This window comes from Phyllobates terribilis, unplaced genomic scaffold (assembly GCF_046119375.1).
Source record: "Phyllobates terribilis strain yellow unplaced genomic scaffold, ASM4611937v1 Scaffold_11__3_contigs__length_659146591, whole genome shotgun sequence".
NCBI classification, from domain to species: domain Eukaryota; kingdom Metazoa; phylum Chordata; class Amphibia; order Anura; family Dendrobatidae; genus Phyllobates; species Phyllobates terribilis.
This window is the reverse complement of record NW_027362771.1, coordinates 270,209,370-270,228,240: the sequence shown is the minus strand read 5'-3', so window position 1 is coordinate 270,228,240 and position 18,871 is coordinate 270,209,370. Positions and strand designations below refer to the sequence as shown.

Below are 18,871 nucleotides of genomic sequence, written 5' to 3'. Positions count from 1 at the left end.
GATCTGTATGTTTAAACTACAGTATTTAATTACAATTACTACACTGCTTCTATACCTCATGTTAGATCCTTCCACTCTCATTATTTGCCTCTTTCTCATATTTTCATTTTCCTTTCAGGGACATCAGCATGTTATCGAATTCTGCAACTCCACAGAATTTAGAGCTGCATGACCCAGGAAAGGCCGGTAAGAAATATAGATGAAAATATAATAAATTAATTGCTTCTTAGTGAAGTAGTTGAGCAAACCACAAATTGAAACGTTTAAAACTAAAAGAAAAAAGTCTTCTCTTTTTCCAGGAACAGCTTCACTCTTGTCTATAGGCTGTGTCTGACATTACCGCTCATCCTTATTCACTTGTACAATGCTGAGCTTAAATTTCAATAAAAGCCTGTGGACAAAAGTGGTCGTTTTTGGAAAAGAAGCATATTTTTTCTAGTTTTATCCAATTCCTTCACTTTCATGTGTGTCAATTATTTGAGTGTTCGTTATGCCGTTATGCCTCATTACAGTAGAGAAAACAAAGTCCCCTGGAGTGGATCCTAAACAACTAGCAGCTGAACTCCAGAAGGTTTCCCAGCAGCAGACGCCTTCTGCTGTCTCTTCTGCAATGGAGAAAGGCTCATATATCCATTCAGGAACAACATCAGCAGCCTCCAGTGCAGTGCCCAGTCCTGGACAACCGGGCTCCCCTTCTGTAAGCAAGAAAAGGCACAGCAGCAAGGTAACTCCAAGATGATGGTTGAATGGATGAGAAGTGTAGAATTAGAAGTAGGTGTGAGGACTGCATAGAACATTCCAGCTTGTAGTCCAACTATGGGGAAGAAACGTGTGTAGCGCTACAAAGCCGATTGTACAAATTACTGACTGTTTTAAACTTGGTTTTATTGCAGGTTTTCTAATTGTCAGGATCACAAGATTTGTATTGAATGAGCAGTCAAAATATAGGAAACAGATGGTTTTAAATAATGTAAACTGGAAAATGTCCCGACCTGATCTTCGGAGTACCCTGAACATTTAAAAATATATTTCAAATATTTGGAAGTAGTATACCGTAATATATTCTGTAAATGGTTGTCACTGTTTCTTTCTTTAGTATCATCTGCGATGTCCAGGCTTATAATATTCATGACCTATTCTTTGGATCATCAATATCAGATCAGTGGTAGTCCTCCATCCTGCACCCCAGCAGATCATCTGTTTTCTGACTCAAATGACTGAATCTAGAAAGGGAATGTAGCAGTAACCGCACAGCGCTGTTCATTGTGTAGTGGCCGTTACCAAGAACTGCAGAGCTATTTGTGTAACTTGGCCCTCATATAACTTTGCATATGAACATTCATGGTATACATGTAGCATAGCGATTCACAACGTGCAACAATCTTTCATTTTCAAATGTAGTTTCTATAAAAACTGTTTATCTCCTGTACAATATATGAGTAGTGAGGTCTTGGATTGCATGTACAGTGCTCCACCTTCGAGAGTAGCAAGTATGAAAGCAAATATAAGGGTATAGTTACAATGTTTTTAATGTGTATACCTACAAACAGAGACTCTAAGATGGTATTTTAGAATGAGGTTCTAATATAAGCATATATCTTATACCGTATTTTTTTGGACTATAAGACGCACCGAACCATAAGACGCACCCCAAATTTTGGAGAGGAAAATAGGATAAATAAATGTTAATGTTAAACTAAAATTCAGTCTTATAGTCCGAGTTTAGCTTACCGGGGGAAGGGGGACGGAAGAGCGGTGTCACAGGAAGTAGGGTCACTTCTGCAGAAAGCTGGCGTGCGGAGGCAGGAGTGGAGCGATGCTGTGCACCCTTAGTTGGGAGGAGGGGGTGTCCGGGCGGTGCAAGGCTGCAGGCCATGGGCTTCAAGAAAATTTCGGCGGTGAGGCAGGAGCGGAGTCCCCACTCTGTACATTGATTTCCCAACAGTGGGCTTCAGGAAAATAGTCGTCGGAGGTGGCGCAGATTTAGATCTCAGCTTAGACTCCTTCCTGATGTAATTGAAAGAATGGATAAGTATCTGTTTGTATTTCCTAGCATTGAGGACACCATTAATCTTAACCAAATTCTCAATTCCATTTGCTGAAATGCAGCCCCAAACTTGCAAGGGACATTCACTATACTTCATTGTTGCCTGCAGAAACTGATTATTGTACTGCTCTCTAGCCCTCTGGCGAACAAACTGCCTTCTGTTGCAGCTAAATATATCACATTTTGACTCATCATTTCAGAGCATCAGTTGCCATTTTCTGAACCCCAGTTCCTATGTTTTTGCGCATAGTTGAGTTGCTTGGCCTTGTTTCCGTTTTGACAGTTAGCTGCAACTCTACCATGAAGACCACTTCTGTTCAGACTTCTTCCACCAGTCGTTGTGCGTAGCTGGGTCTCACTGGTTGCTGCCAGTTCAGAGCTAATGGCACTTCTGGACATCTTTTGATTTCGAAGGAAAGTAGGCATGATGTGTCATTCATCTGCTGCACTAAGTTTCCTTGGCCAACCAGTGCGTGTACAGTCCTCAACATTGCCAATGTCTTGGTGTCCTCATGCTGAGAAATACAGGCAATAAACTTATCCATTTTGCAGTACCATCAAGGAGGCATTTGATTGACTATTTCCAAATCAACTCGTTATTTTGTTTGAGAGGAAAACGATTTTCCTCAGAGGAAACCTATGTGAACAAGAGAAGTGTATGCAAACTCCATGCAGATGCTGGTCAGATGCAGCACTGTTACGCAACAATGCTAATGACTGAGCAACTGTGTTCTTGTGTGAGAATTGAAATGCAATAACCTCAATGTAAAACTAAATGTAAAACTATCTAAACATCTGATTTTCTAGTTGCTTAGCATTTCTTGTTTTTTCTAGTCTACTGAAGCTGTGAAAGCACCTTCCCATCCCATCACCGGCGAAATCCAGGTACTAATTTATTTAATTTACTCCCTTATATAGTGCTATTGATTTCCACAACACTTTACATACATCATCATCACTGTCCCCATTGGGGCTCACAATCTTAATTTCCTATCAGTATGTCTTTGGCGTGTGGGAGGAAACCAGAGTACATGGAGGAAACCCACTTAAACAAGAGGAGAACATGCAGATGTCATCCTAAAGAAATTTGAACCCAGGACCCAGTACTGCAAGGCTACATTGTTAACCACTGCCCTACTTAAAAACTTTTTTTTTTGTCATTTGAACAAAAATATTACTATTTTTTTTAGACTCATTACACGACTATGTAGACAATTAAGCTATTTAAAGCCACAGGTGAAATACAATCTTAATTTGACAATGATGGTACATTCAGAATAAATTATATGCGTCATTTCCCCACTGGTTTCCTTTTCTTGACATGGATATATAGCAGTAGCTAATCCATGCCAGAAAATACCAACTCTTGCTCATTGCATTATGACTTGTTTGATTTGTCATGTACAACGTTATTTGCTATTTGTAATGCATTTGCATTTTAGTATGGGAGCTTTGTTTTTTGTGTTTTATAGCTTCAAGTTAATTATGATAAGCATCTTGGTAATCTCATAATTCACATACTCCAAGCAAGGAATCTTGTTCCTAGAGATAACAACGGTTATTCAGATCCTTTTGTGAAAGTATATCTTCTTCCTGGAAGAGGGTAAGCTGAATATAACTTTTATTTCTGCTGAATAAATATTTCGTAGATATTGACTGTTTAACTGTGATTATCCATTGAAACTGAGAAATCAAGGAAAACAGGGCTCAAAGCAAGGAAAAAATAGTCAGTTTTTGTGTAAATGCATTGGAGCTGACCATCTGTTACTATAATAAATATATTACAAGATGTTCTATGAAATAGTTAAAAAATATAAAAAATACATGATATAGTTATTTAGAAGACAGAATTCCTAGTAAAGTGTCTTGTATTTAGCCTATTGGAATTAGCAATCTGAAAGTCAATATAGTCCCTTTAAAAGGACCTTGCCACGTGACTTAGGATAAGATAAGTTTGCAAATGGAGATTCTGGTTTGGCTTCTTATCCTAAGACATGTAGGTTGATATTGACATTTAGGATTGCTACTTCCAATAGAGTTCCTGTCCTCTTCCTTTCTGAAGAGGCTATTTGCATATTTAAATACCCAGAGGAGCATTGCATGGCCTATAAGTCTCCTTACGCTGACTTGGCGCTCTCCACAAGAGGAAACGTTCCCCCTTAGACTCACTGATAAAGTATTTATACATTTGACAAATATTAGATGCTAATGTTATGTATGTGGCACAATAGTGTACTAGGAAGGAATTAGGTAAAGGCATAGAATTCTTGCACAATTTACAACTAACATTTAAATTCTTAAAAACCCGACTTACAATTTTCCACTTCTTGTTAGTAAATAATTATATATTTGCATTGCACAGTTGCTATAAAAATTATTAAACCCAACTTGGCAAATTATGTTTATTAACAAAACAAACTGACTTTCTGTTTGCAATAAACCAATGAAACAAGAACAATTTAAATAGTTCAAAATCCAGATTTTTTTTATTTGAAATACATTAAAACTCCCACATTATTGTAAAAGAAAACTCTGATGTGTTTCAGGCATCTCACATGCTCTTAGTCATAAAGCACACTCAATGGCTAAGGGTGTATGAGACGCCCGGAAAGTCTATGACTATGGTCGTGTGAGACATCGGAATATCGGTAAGTCAAAAAAGCAGTCTAAAAAGTTAAGACAAGGAATAAGGATACAAAAAGATATAATAACATTGAATGTTCCTAGAGATACACCAGGACGCATAACTGGCAAATTCAAAGGTAAATCAGCACTGGCTAGACTACCTGATCTTGATAGAAAAGGGAAGGTATCACCAGCTGCCACCAGATTCCTGAGGAGGCAGGCAATCAAAAACCCTCGAGTGACTGCAATAGACTCGCAGAAAGATTTGTTGGCAACAGGCACTGATTTTTCAGCTTTTAAACAGTAAGGAGCATACTTCATGTCCAAACTCCAAGACATATACCTCTACTGACCCAAAAGTGCAGCAAAAGTCAGCTTTACGGAACCCAGGTATATCATCAAAGTTCATCATGGCTTACTTTCAGAAGTCCTCAAAGAATCTGGAGTGGTCTGGATTAAACCCCATAGAAAATCTTTGGTGGGATTTGAAGAGGGTTGTTGCAAAATGAGACCCGAGAATTTTAGCGAACTGGAGACCACTGTCCATGAGGAGTGGATTAAGAGTCCTCATCAATCCTGGAGAAACCGGTGTCTGGCTCTGCGTCACACTTGCAGCAGGTTATAATGACTGCAGTAGTATTAAAAGTGGCAAATTTGTTTTGAATATGGAGAAACCACTTGTCATATTAGTTGTGTTCAGCTATTTAAATTGTTCTTGTTTCATTGCTAATTTAGCTAATAAACATTATTTCCAATCGATGGGGGGATCGCAACTAGATATATGTAATGGAGGTATAATAATTGTATTTCCCAATTATCATATAGTAGTTTAAAAAGTATTTTTGGGTGAACTGAAAACTTCTAGAGCATACTGAAATCACTTAAAGGGTATTCAAATCTCAGATATTTCTGCATATCAAATGCATATAACACAACAGAAAGATCCATAGGAAGCTATAGTAATCGTAATATAATTTTGTCTTTTGTCAACCTTCTTAAAGATGTCTCTCCCTTAATGTGATAAAGCCTCAGGACTGCAAATCTATTTGTATTCTATCTACGTAAATTTAGAGCCTTGTAACTGTATTATTCTATGCCTACCTCAAGCTATAGAAAACATCTAATATGTCATAAAGACAAGGTATCATTAGTAATGTACAAGGTTCTGAGACCTGCACTATACACTAGAATGAAACTGGCCACAGGACCTGTGACTCTACCTAGGGGAACTAAACCCGCTGATCGACTTGCGTTAGTTTTTGGGCCAGCTTAGTTTTCCCAAGTTAAGCTAGGAGATATCAGTGGATCAGAGCTGCTATGGGCTTTAGTACCATTGTTCTAGAGACGTTTGCGAGTCTCAGAGGCCGGATCACAAATAACTATATGACATATTATAAGTTTTCTATTACTGAAGATATGCCTTACATCCAATATTCAAACAATAAAATGAAAATGTCATCCAATTTGCAACTCGGAGGCTATATACCAGCATGTTTATTTTTTATTTGATTTGATTTTGTCAATGTTTCCTCAATCTTGAGCACAGTATGTTCCAACAGTGTATACTGTATCTAGCTATGTCTACGTCATGTTCCTAAGCAATACGTTTCTGGCCATAACAGGAATGAAAGGAATTATGTTTACCTTTATATGTGTCTTATGTCTTTCACTTGTATCTCCTGTTTTATCTTTGCTTGCTTCCTATGCTTTCTCATCTTTATGTCATTTCCCTTCACTGGGTCCTTACAGTCAAGTAATGGTTGTCCAGAATGCCAGGTAGAGTCTAACTTTATTTTTTTATCGAAAACAGAACTATATGACTTTGCATGAAAAAAACACACATAAAGCAACACTGCTTGACAAATTTTACAAAATGTATTACAAATCTTTATTTGTAGACATTTTAGGATTAAAGGGGTTCTCCATTTTTGCCTTTGTAAACTAAGTGGAATATGTTATCCTATTAGTTTATGTTAAAACCATTGTCCCAATTTTTTTTTTACATTTAACAGGATGGATGGAAGATATGAGTTAATGTTTTATGAGTCTCTTCTGTCATTCAGGAAGTCCATCTATAGTAACTTGATTAACACATACAGTTATATGAAAAAGTTTGGGCACCCCTATTAATCTTAAGCTTAATGTTTTCTTAAAATTGGTGTTTTTGCAACAGCTATTTCAGTTTGATATATGTAATAACTGTTGGACACAGTAATGTTTCTGCCTTGAAATGAGGTTTATTGTACTAACAGAAAATGTGCAATCTGCATTCAAACAAAATTTGACAGGTGCATATGTATGGGCACCTCACCAGAAAAGTGACATTAATATTTAGTAGATCCTCCTTTTGCAAAAATAACAGCCTCTAATCGCTTCCTGTAGCTTTTAATGAGTTCCTGGATCCTGGATGAAGGTATTTTTGACCATTTCTCTTTACAAAACAATTCCCGTTCAGTTAAGTTTGATGGTCACCGAGCATGGACAGCCCTCTTCAAATGATCCCACAGATGTTCAATGATATTCAGGTCTGGGGACTGGGATGGCCATTCCAGAACATTGTAATTGTTCCTCTGCATGAATGCCTGAGTAGATTTGGAGCGGTGTTTTGGATCATTGTCTTGCTGAAAGATCCATCCCCTGTGTAACTTCAACTTTATCACTGATTCTTGAACATTATTGTCAAGAATCTGCTGATACTGAGTGGAATCCATGCGTTCCTCGACTTTAACAAGATTCCCGGTGCCGGCATTGGCCACACAGCCCCAAAGCATGATGGAACCTCCACCAAATTTTACTGTGGGTAGCAAGTGTTTTTCTTGGAATGCTGTGTTTTTTTGCCGCCATGCATAGCGCCTTTTTGTATGACCAAACAACTCAATCTTGGTTTCATCAGTCCACAGGACCTTCTTCCAAAAATAAATTTGCTTCTCCAAATGTGCTTTTGCATACCTCAGCCGACTCTGTTTGTGGCGTGCTTGCAGAAATGGCTTCTTTTGCATCACTCTCCCATACAGCTTCTCCTTGTGCAAAGTGCATTGTATAGTTGACCGATGCACAGTGACACCATCTGCAGCAAGTTGATCCTGCAGCTCTCTGGAGGTGGTCTGAGGATTGTCCTTGACTGATCTCACCATTCTTCTTCTCTGCCTTTCTGATGTTTTTCTTGGCCTGCCACTTCTGGCCTTAACAAGAACTGTCCCTGTGTTCTTCCATTTCCTTACTATGTTCCTCACAGTGGAAACTGACAGGTTAAATCTCTGAGACAGCTTTTTGTATCCTTCCCCTGAACAACTATGTTGAATAATCTTTGTTTTCAGATCATTTGACAGTTGTTTTGAGGAGCCCATGATGCCACTCTTCAGAGGAGATTCAAACAGGAGAGCAACTTGCAAGTGGCCACTTTAAGTAGCTTTTCTTATGATTGCATACACCTGGCTATGAAGTTCAAAGCGCAATGAGGTTACAAAACCAAAAAAAAGTGCTTTAGTAAGTCAGTAAAAAGTAGGTAGGAGTATTTAAAACAAGAAAATGATAAGGGTGCCCATACTTATGCACCTGTCAAATTTTGTTTGAATGCAGATTGCACATTTTCTGTTAGTACAATAAACCTCATTTCAAGGCAGAAACATTACTGTGTCCAACAGTTATTACATATATCAAACTGAAATTGCTGTTGCAAAAACACCATTTTTAAGAAAACATTAAGCTTAAGATTAATAGGGGTGCCCAAACTTTTTCATATAACTGTAAGCTGGATGTACATTAGTCGATTATCGTGAATGAGCATTCCTAGAAACTCTCATTTTGCGATAATCAGGCAGTGTAAACAGGCTGCCAGGCAAATGCCAAATGAGAAAAAGGCTCGTTCATCAGGTGAAATGATTTTTGAGTCGTTTAAAAATCATCGTTCTTGGCAGCTCATTGTCCTGTGTAAACATGTCTTGCCAAAAATACTGTCAGTCCATGCACACAGAACTCTCTAAACCGATCATAGAAAATGCAGTTTGCCTGTCTAAACAGGTTTTTTAAATGCCGCCGGTCAGCAAACAAGTTTGACGCCACAAGTTAGATGGTGTAAACCTGTCCTTAAGCCGCCATACAGATTAGTCTAATGTCAGCTAAAACCATGATATCAAGAGGTTCTGCCAACAGTCTAATGTGTATGAGAGCCCCAGACAATTTGTTTTTGGGGGGAAATATTGATCTGGCATGTCCGATGTCAGACTGCCGATCGTATTGTCTCACGGGAATAAGCCACCTCCTTGCTGACAGCAACTCTTTCATTCAGAACACAGAATCACTTGGCTGAATGATTAGCCAATCCATCCAATGCGTATGGCAGGCTTTATACATATAACTCTGTATATAAAAGGTATGACTTATAAATATACAAAATCAAATAAATCCAAAGTATTGCAATTTGTAGTAATAATATAAGTCATAACCACCCCTTAGTATCTCCTAAAATGTCAGAGGTAAGGTTTATCATTAGGACTTTGGCATGCGCAGTTCACATCAGAAAGGGGAGCCTGCCGATGCTGTTATTTTGGCCCAGCTCTATGCACTGAGCTCCATTCATCCTCTTTTGGCCAGAACCTGTAAGTGGAAGCTATTCTTCAACCATTGGCTTCCGAGTATACAGGTAGTGACTAGCGCACACAGGGATTTATTATAATTGGGCCCTGACGGTGGATTGGTGGCTTTGATCGGATCGTGTCCTATGCACAATCGGTGGGATGCGATAATGAGTAGATCCATCCAGCTTTCAGATAGTATTTTATATGGACTGCGGCGGCCCACAGATTACACAGAGCACAGGATCTCATCGACACGTGAATCTCACTGTATTCACCAACAAATTGGTGATGCACTGTAATTCTAAACTTTATGCACACACCCAAAAAGGGAGGGGAACAGTTACTTCACACCTGTGGGAGCAATGCCAGCCCATCTTTGCAGCAATTGTAACACCACTTTTCATTACCATTGCCTTTTTTGGCAAAGGTAAATAGCTGCTCGCTACTGGTAAACTGTGGAAAATATGAACATTTAAAATGTAATTATTCATATTTTCTACACTTGAAATAAATATATGAAGAAAAAAATATTAGCCATCTTCAGGAATATTTTTTTGGAGGAAGAGGTGACATATTCCCTTTAAATTGTTCATATATTCCATAGAGTAATTACAGAGGATTGGCACAATGCAGGAAGAGTTTTCCAGAATTAAATAAGGACTAGAAGAGTTTCCTGTTAACATGTCAGGAGAGCTGCCGGCACCTCCTTAAGTGGTTCTTCATGTATTTTGATACCTTCTAACCTTGATTCAAGATTGGTCAATGAACAATTGATTACTACTTTCTCTTGTCAATTAAATCATTTAGCAACTGAAAGTATTTGTTCTCACGAGACCCTGTGAGACCGATAAAGCTGGACCTTACTACTCACAATTACACACGCTTGACAACACGATTGACAACACTATTGACAACAATCCATTAAACAGACTGTATCTGTATAATATCTAAACAATATTTGTGTGGCATTTATATATATAAAACCTTTTTTTCGATAAAAATAGAGAACCCCTTTAAGTACAGTATGTTGCATGGTGGTTTTAATGGTAAAACTGGATTCCACAGTTTGTTATAGTATATGTGAGGGGAAGTCTTCATCTTTGTCGGGCACTGCATATTTTTATCTTGAGTAAACTTTCTAACTAATAAAAAAAATTTGAGTCTAAATATAAAAAAAATAAACATTTCTGTTTTTTTTCATAAAAGGTGTCCCCATTTACTCCTATTTGGGGTACAGCGTACTTTTTCATCATTATCTAAATCATACTAAAAACCTGCCCTACCACAGTCAAAATAACATAAATCTATGATATAGTACATATTATTGTGGCAAAATAATGAATAGTTGCATGCAAGCAAAAAATGTGTTTTCATGTTAGAAATTCTTCTGCACTGTAGCATATAATTCAAGCTTTTATTTTCATTCTTTGAATTACATCCTATATATTAATCTCATTTGAAGTATGTATTTGATAGGCTGAATAGTTTGATAAAACTGCAATTACAGGGCTACAAAAGCAAAAAACTATTTAAAGCAAATCTGTCGGCCGGATTTCACTCCCCAACTTATTTATATATGCATTTAACTCTTTCAAAGCCAAGTCCAGCAATACCTTTACTTGGCCAGTCTGTTTCTCCATTACTGAGACATCAGCGTTTAAACTGATATGCAAATGCAGTTGTAGATCTAAAGCTTTTGTCACTCCAGCTCTATTTTCTGCAGAGCGCCGCCTCCTCCTACGTGACTGACAGCCTCTAATGCTGTGTGACTTCAGACAAAGCATGCGCTGGGCGGGGAAGTAGAGTTGGAGTGCCAGAGGCTTCAGATCTACCATAGCCAGTTGCGTATCAATTCAAACGGTGATTTCTCAGTAATGGAGGAAGGGACTGGCCATATAAAGGAATTGCTGTATTTTTATTTGAAAGAGCTACATGCGTATATAAATAGTTCTGGGTGTGAAATACATCTGATTGATTCACTTTAACGCCTTGTGAAAGTTTTATTTTCTTAAAATGATGTCTGTCTAATTCCCCCTTTGTTTTAACACTTATTTTTAAATTACCCCCAAGCATGTTTCTTACATCTTTCCCTCATCCTTTACCTTGCTTTTTGACTACTTTTATGTGCTTTCCTTTTTATCCCCACACGTAATTATCATTTATCCTTTTTTTATATATATATAAAGAACGGCCTTACTATACAAATAGCTTAGATGGTTGAGGCATATTGACAGCTGCTACATGTGTATTTATGACAAGTGTATTTTTGATTCAAAATGTATATCCTTTCACTCTGGAAGTTGGGCACATCAGTGGTAACAATGTGGAATCTTGTTTCTGAGTTTAGAGACGGAAAGTATATCAGGGCTGCTAGGAGAGCAAAATCAAAGCTTGAGACCAGGGCCTGCCGCAAAGTTTGTACAATTTATTAGCATAATTTTAGATGTAATTGATAGACTTTACTTTATCAAGCTTTTGATTAGCAAATCTGCCATGTGGATTTTATGCATTATGCTGTGAATTATAAATAAATGGTTAACTATATTCTATATGTTGTCATGGCTCTGGCGGGATCAAAATTCATATTTTTTTTAATTAACTAATTTTAAACAATAATTAAAAAGGAGTGCAATCATTTATTTTTTTATAGAATCATTTACTTTTGTTGAATATTTTAAATGTTATCTTTAACCTTGATTTTACTTTTTTGTGCCCTGTGCTACTTGAATAAATAAAAAAAATAGTCTTAAATTGTAACTGTCCTTTCTAAGAACTTATGTGTATTTAATAGATAATGTCCTGAAAAGCAACCCTAAAAACACCCTAAATCCACCAGGGATCGTTTGCATGGATGTATATAGTGTGACCAAGTTGTCAAGCACTTTCCAAGTGATGCTAAAATCGCTTGGTAAGCGCTTGACAATCCGCATGTGGAAATGCATGTGAAGAACGCTTCACATCCGCATGTCCCTGGCAGGAAAAATGCATGTACAATCCGCATGCGTTTTTTCTGCCAGGTAGATGCAGAAACGCTCAGGAAAAAATCCGGAGCATTTCTGCATCGTGTGCACATAGACTTAGAATAGTACTGGCAAGGCCTCACAGTGAAGAGGATTGTAAAATGCTGAGCAGAGGCACTGGAAATAAGGCCATGACTGCGGAGAAAGTGGATGAACCTTGAAGATAATGTGAGAACAAGTTAATAGGCAGCATTTTTTAACTTTTATTGAAAACTTAGCTACCCTTTAAGGACAAAAGTTACCAACATTTCACCAAAGGGTAGTGAAAGCTTGGTAATTTTAGCCCTTAGGACTTATTTATTCTTTGTTCGTGATTATACCATATCACCTTTAAGTCCAATTTATATTTTATCTAATATATATTAACTAGGTACTTAAATCATTGGTCTTGCTTTATCACTTGCATAATCCTTTGTCATATAAAGCAGTATTGCCAGTGTCAGTTTTTAACTGATAGTAAAACTACTTGGTGATTGATTATGGCCCACCCAGGGGCATTTGATAGACACCCTTCTGCCATGTTAGCCCATAAGTATTCCTTAATTGGATTACAGACCACTGATGCCAGAGGGGGGGACCACTTGTTTATCAAATGCCTTAAATGCCACAGTTGCTATTTATCTTGGCATGAAAGGGGTTTAATAGCCAGGATCAGAAATTTGGAAGGTGTCCCTAAAATCACCGTAACACAATCTATACCATGACCCATGTGTGTCATAATGCTCTAAATAGTTTTGATATTAAATAAGGCACCGTCATTTTTAAATTAACTTTTTCATTTAATATAAAATTGGAGAAAGTCAAACAAAGCAGAGACATCACATCTTACATCTGTCACAATGTTAAGTGAAATGCTATGACGTTTCTATTTTTGCCTTAGTGCTGAATACAAGAGAAGAACAAAATATGTGCAAAAAAGCCTAAACCCAGAATGGAATCAAACAGTGATTTACAAGAGTATCTCCATGGAGCAGGTTTGTGGAGTTAGATATTATATTGTTTGTTCTTCAGTAGAGTTTGTGTCTTTGTTACATACCCAGACTTTTTATGTACGGTATATCTTTAGGTGTCATTTTTTAAAATTCTTTAGATGAATAGGAAATATTCACAAAACAAACCTTTCACTGTCATCTACTTAATATTTGTGTTTTTTAACTATTTATATTATATACAATTGAAACCAGAAATTTACATACACTATATAAAAAGACACATATGCATGTTTTTCTCAACATCTGACATGAAATCCTAATAAACCTTTCCCATTTCAGGTCAATTAGGATTACCATCATTTTTAATATTTGCCAAATGCCGGAAAAATGAGAGAGAATGTTTTAAGGCATTTTTATTACTGCAAAGTCAAAAGTTTACATACATTTCATTAGTAAAAAACTTGTTACATCTTTCCCAAGAAGACTCATGGCTGTACTAGCTCAAAAGGGTGCTTCTACCCAATACTGAGCAAAGGGTCTGAATACTTATGACCATGTGATATTTCAGTTTTTCTTTTTTAATACATTTGCAAAAATTTCTACATTTCTGTTTTTTTCAGTCAAGATGGGGTGCAGAGTGTACTTTAATGAGAAAAAAAATGAAATTTTTAGAATTTACCAAATGGCTGCAATGAAACAAAGAGTGAAAAATGTAAAGGGGTCTGAATACTTTCCGCACCCACTGTAATTTAATTCCCTCTTCTTTTTTATTCCTCTCAAAGTGGTACATCACTGACTAATTCTAGCTCTACCCCATACCCAAGTGCAAAATTCATTAAAGTCGTAAAAAAATATTATACACAGGCCGGTATAGGTAATATTTTTTTGCACCGTGTACGTGCTCCTTCAGTATAATTTATAATATTTATATTTCACTTTCTATTTTCATTTTAGCGTGGTTTTGATGTGTGAAGGCGTCAGCTAATTATGTGATAAGAACCAACACTTTCATCTCTAAACATTTCACAATTTGAATTCACTATTTTAAGAAATTGATTTCACTTAATAGGCAAATATAACTACATAAAAGTTTTTGTTAAAAAATGTATCTATAGAAAATAACATTGTCCTCAAAATGTGCAGTACAGACATATACGTTAACCAGAAAGCTTACTAAATATACTATATTTTTTAGTATATCAATTAATTCTGACTGCTGCGTCCATTCTAGTGTAATAAGAGTGGTCACTGTATCACAACATTATTTAAAGGGAACCTGTCACCATGAAAATGGAGTCCAGTCTGCAGACAGCATGATATAATGTAGAAGCAGATGAGCAAATTGATATACAGTTGTGCTCAAAAGTTTACATACCCTGGCAGAATTTTTCCTTTCTTGGCCTTGTTTCAGAGAATATGAATGATAACAAAAAAACTTTTTCTCCACTCACGGTTATTGGTTGGGTGAAGCCATTTATTGTCAAACTACTGTGTTTTCTCTTTTTAAATCTTAATGACAACCAAAAACAACCAAAAACATCCAAATGACCCTGATCAAAAGTTCACATACCCTGGTGATTTTGGCCGGATAACATGCACAGAATTTGACACAAATGGGTTTAAATGGCTACTAAAGGTAACATCCTCACCTGTGACCTGTTTGCTTGTAATCAGTGTGTGTGCATAAAAGCTGAGTGAGTTTCTAGGGTCCAGACAGACTCTTGCATCTTTCATCCAGCCAATGACGTTTCTGGATTGTGAGTCATGGGGAAAGCAAAAGAATTGTCAACAGATCTACAGGAAAAGGTAGTTGAACCGTATAACACAGGAAAGGGATACAAAAAGGAAAAATTCTGATGGGGTATGTAAACTTTTGAGCACAACTGTATACTGTAGGTTTGTGGTAAATAATCAGTATAACTTGAATTTTCTTTACATCTCTACTTATTATGGTCTATGTAATTAAGGGGGCGGTCCTGTTCAGTGACTCACAGCCTTCTTTGTACAAATGTACATACAGAGAGGACTGTCAGTCAGTGAATACGGTCACCTATTTGACTGAAAGGTTCAGAATGAGAAGGGTTTCAAATGACTAAAATACAAGTTATACTGAATCTTTCCCCACAAGTCTATTATAGGGTTTCAGCTCTACGGTAGCCTCTTGGACAGACACATGCAAAGGGTTTTTATATAGAAACAGCATGAGGTTTATTGTCCATCATAAACTTTATAGCTTAAAACTAAAAGAGCCTTCCTTCAGTACCAATGCATAACAAAAATAGTCCTTTCTTCAGGTGCAGTGAACAAAGTAAATGTAGCATACTCACCAACCTCGGTTTTCCAGGCAGAATTAGCCCAAGTACTATTAAACGCGTTCACCAAACAAACACCTCTGTTCAGTTTCAACACAACTCTACTGTGCTGAGCTAACCCAGCTGCTGTTATTAGGCCTGTAAACCCCAGGCTGGATTATAGGAACAACCTTTTTCACCCAGACTCTTTTGGTTGCTCCTAAATCCTGGACTCAAATCCAGTCAAACTAAAATGCTCTCACTAACGTAGTTAGTACTGGTACAGACTTTATATTATCGAAGCCAACCACCACGGTGGAACATATCTGCCATCCAGGACCTTACCTCCTGCTTTCTTACACTATATATAAATCTGTTTATCTTTTCCTGCTACATGTGGATTGGTCCTTGGTTCTTTAAAAGGATATAAAATAAGCAGTCAAGATTCCAGCAGATTCATAAATAAGCAACCTGTGAAAATGTTATTATACTATTGACCATGTGTAAAATTGTATTAATTGTGTTTTAATTTATGATACAGCTGAAGAAAAAAACATTGGAAGTCACTGTATGGGATTACGATAGATTCTCTTCCAATGACTTTCTTGGTGAGGTAAGACAACTGATCTTCATCTGATCTACGTTTACCAAGATAAATATTCTTTGTGACACTGGAAAAGGGGATTACTACGCGCAGTGTTTACTTCATTGAAAAGTAGTATCTGATGAGTGATACTCTCATCAACAGATACATCTCTTACATAAATTTGCCAGCAACCGCGAGAGATGAAGCTTTAGATAGGATGATACTGTTTTCAAAGCAACCATACAATGCTCAAAGTCACTTCTGCAGAGCTTTCCATGATTGGTTTTGGGTGCTAGCGGGTTGATGATGCATCTACTACTGGTGCTTGCAAGTCTTAACAGAAGAGATAACATAACTGTAGAAAAAGACATGGATCTCACATCCAAAACTTATACATAGATCCATGGCAGCTTAGCAAAAGTGTACAAAACTGAACACAAGAATTTTAGTTAACACTCTGATCAGACTGTGTAAAGTCCACTGCCACATCACATCGAACCTCTCAGTTGGTCCCCGACTGCACCCTGCGCCGACATCTTCCGTTGCTGTTCTGCAGCGGCAGAGGGAGTGACCGAGGTTTCCCATCTTCATGGCACTGGAAATGGGGATTACTGCACATAGCATTTACTTAATTAAAAAGTAATATCTGATGGGTGATACTCTCATCAAAAAACATATGCATCTGTTACATAAATTTGCTAGCAACAGCAAGAAATGAAGCTTTATATACGATGATGCTACTTCCAAATCAACCATACAATGCTCAAAACCACTCCTGAAGAGCTTTGCATGGTAGGCTTAAGGTACCATAGGGTTGACTACAGAGGTAACTCGACTTTCCTGACTTTCGATGCATCTATTCCTGAGGCTTGCAAGCCTTAAAAAAATGCCTTTTGTGAGTGTATCATTTTATGTATATATTATAAGATTAAAATATGTAGTATACATGCAAAAGGAATGTATATTTATATAATAAAAATACCCATTCATATAATATTTCCAGAAACTAAAGTGTAACTAAGTATTTGCCTCATTGTTTTGTTTTTAGGTACTAATAGATTTATCAAATGCCTCCTATCTTGATAACATGCCACGATGGTACCCATTGAAGGAGCAAAGTGAAAGTATTGACCATGCCAAGTCTCACGTCAGTCACAGCAGTCAACAAGTACCAAAGCCATCAGTCATTAAGAGCAGAAGTCATGGAATCTTTCCAGATCCATCAAAAGGTAATAGGAAAGCTTATGCAGTCATTAAATAATGTTCTATGTTTACATTTATATCTTTGGTGAATGATGTCTTTATAGTAACTTTCATAATATAATACTTTTAAAGTACACACTTTAGACAATTTACATTATACTTTAATTTCTAAAGGACAATTTGAACATGTCCTTAGTCAATCAAAAGTGAATTATTTCAACTGTCTTAGACACCAATCTACCATTTTTTTATTGCTCCTACTCTCTTTTGGTAATTGAGGAAATGTTTGAATAAATAAGCAGCAAAGAGCATATTTCTTCATGTTTTTACTTGTTCTAATATACAACAGGTTTTTAAGTTTAGTACCGGTTTTGTGAAGAATTTAATATAAAGATATTACTATATTATATTTGCTCAGGTCGAGAATAGCTCAAGACCTGAGAATAAGAATTCTCATAAATGGTACTATTTTTTTCCTACTTAGTGTTGAAACCATTTAACTTTCTACCTGTATACTTTTAGATATGCCGGTTCCAACTATAGAGAAATCTCATAGCAGCCCTGGTAGCTCAAAATCTTCTTCTGAGGGACACCTTCGTTCACATGGACCATCACGTAGCCAAAGTAAAAGCAGTGTCACTCAGACCCATCTTGAAGATGCTGGAGTAGCCATCGCTGCTGCTGAAGCAGCTGTCCAACAGCTTCGTCTTCAACCAAGTAAAAGACGCAAATAAATTCCTCAGCATGGCAGCTTAATGTTCATCTGTTGCCTTTTCCTGCTGTTCCCCCTTGTTGACCATTATTTGTTGTCACTACTTGTTCACCTTTGTTAACTGTCCTTTATTGTGAAAATTTTGTCCACATCTAATATATGTTACCCGATTTTTGTTTACTGAGATTTAATGAAACTGGCTGTTTCCTCATTGGTTCATTTCTTCATCCAAGTGTCTTCATTTCGTATAATGTCTGGTATGCCCCATAATGTTGATTACATGTATGACTCTCGTAGGTCCAATCTCAGTGTCATTTCTTCGTCCTCAAATTTATTTTAGTCACGACAAGACCAGAATTCACTATTTTATTCTTTCTACATGCCAAGTGTGTGAGCATTATCTACGTTTAGCCATGCATTATTACCAAGAGATAACATTACAAAGTCATAACTACATTACCATTATAGTGAAAACCATAGCCATATTTAAGACTAATAAATGTTGAGCCACCACAGTCACAACTTTGTAAAACACATTTGCTCATACCATTTTCAGTGACTGCTTAACATCACTGCACGCCCATGTCCACATTCTTCGTATATGATATATTAAAGTGTATTTTTTTATGGAATGTAGAATTAATCTAATGATTGAACTATTCCTAGTTTTATTTCATTTAGATTTTGTTTGTTATAGATTGTCAGTAGACCTCTAGTTAGACACACATACTATTTCTGCATGATGATCAGCTGTGAAAACCATAAGACTTTTTCAGCCAAAAACTTTGGCTATTGATAAGATATGTTTAGGTCATTGCTACCTATTCTATACACTTTAAAAGCATAAAATGAGCTTTACAATTAAAAGGAATAAAAAT

The 18,871-nt window shown here is 36.8% G+C and overlaps 1 protein-coding gene across 6 annotated transcripts in view; it reads left to right on the top strand.

The window, feature by feature from the left end:
* The window catches only part of PCLO (piccolo presynaptic cytomatrix protein), a 522,320-nt gene that overhangs the window by 431,963 nt on the left and 71,486 nt on the right, over nucleotides 1-18,871 (top strand). For 4 of the 6 annotated variants that reach the window (XM_073652324.1, XM_073652322.1, XM_073652321.1 and 1 more), the window contains 9 exons: nucleotides 119-186; nucleotides 513-724; nucleotides 2,882-2,932; nucleotides 3,520-3,650; nucleotides 6,422-6,448; nucleotides 13,150-13,243; nucleotides 16,034-16,105; nucleotides 17,127-17,307; nucleotides 17,804-17,998. In XM_073652324.1, the coding sequence (XP_073508425.1) occupies nucleotides 119-186; nucleotides 513-724; nucleotides 2,882-2,932; nucleotides 3,520-3,650; nucleotides 6,422-6,448; nucleotides 13,150-13,243; nucleotides 16,034-16,105; nucleotides 17,127-17,307; nucleotides 17,804-17,998 (1,031 nt within the window). The remainder of the gene's footprint in view (nucleotides 1-118; nucleotides 187-512; nucleotides 725-2,881; nucleotides 2,933-3,519; nucleotides 3,651-6,421; nucleotides 6,449-13,149; nucleotides 13,244-16,033; nucleotides 16,106-17,126; nucleotides 17,308-17,803; nucleotides 17,999-18,871) is intronic. The other 2 variants (XM_073652323.1, XM_073652325.1) reach the window with 2 other exon arrangements.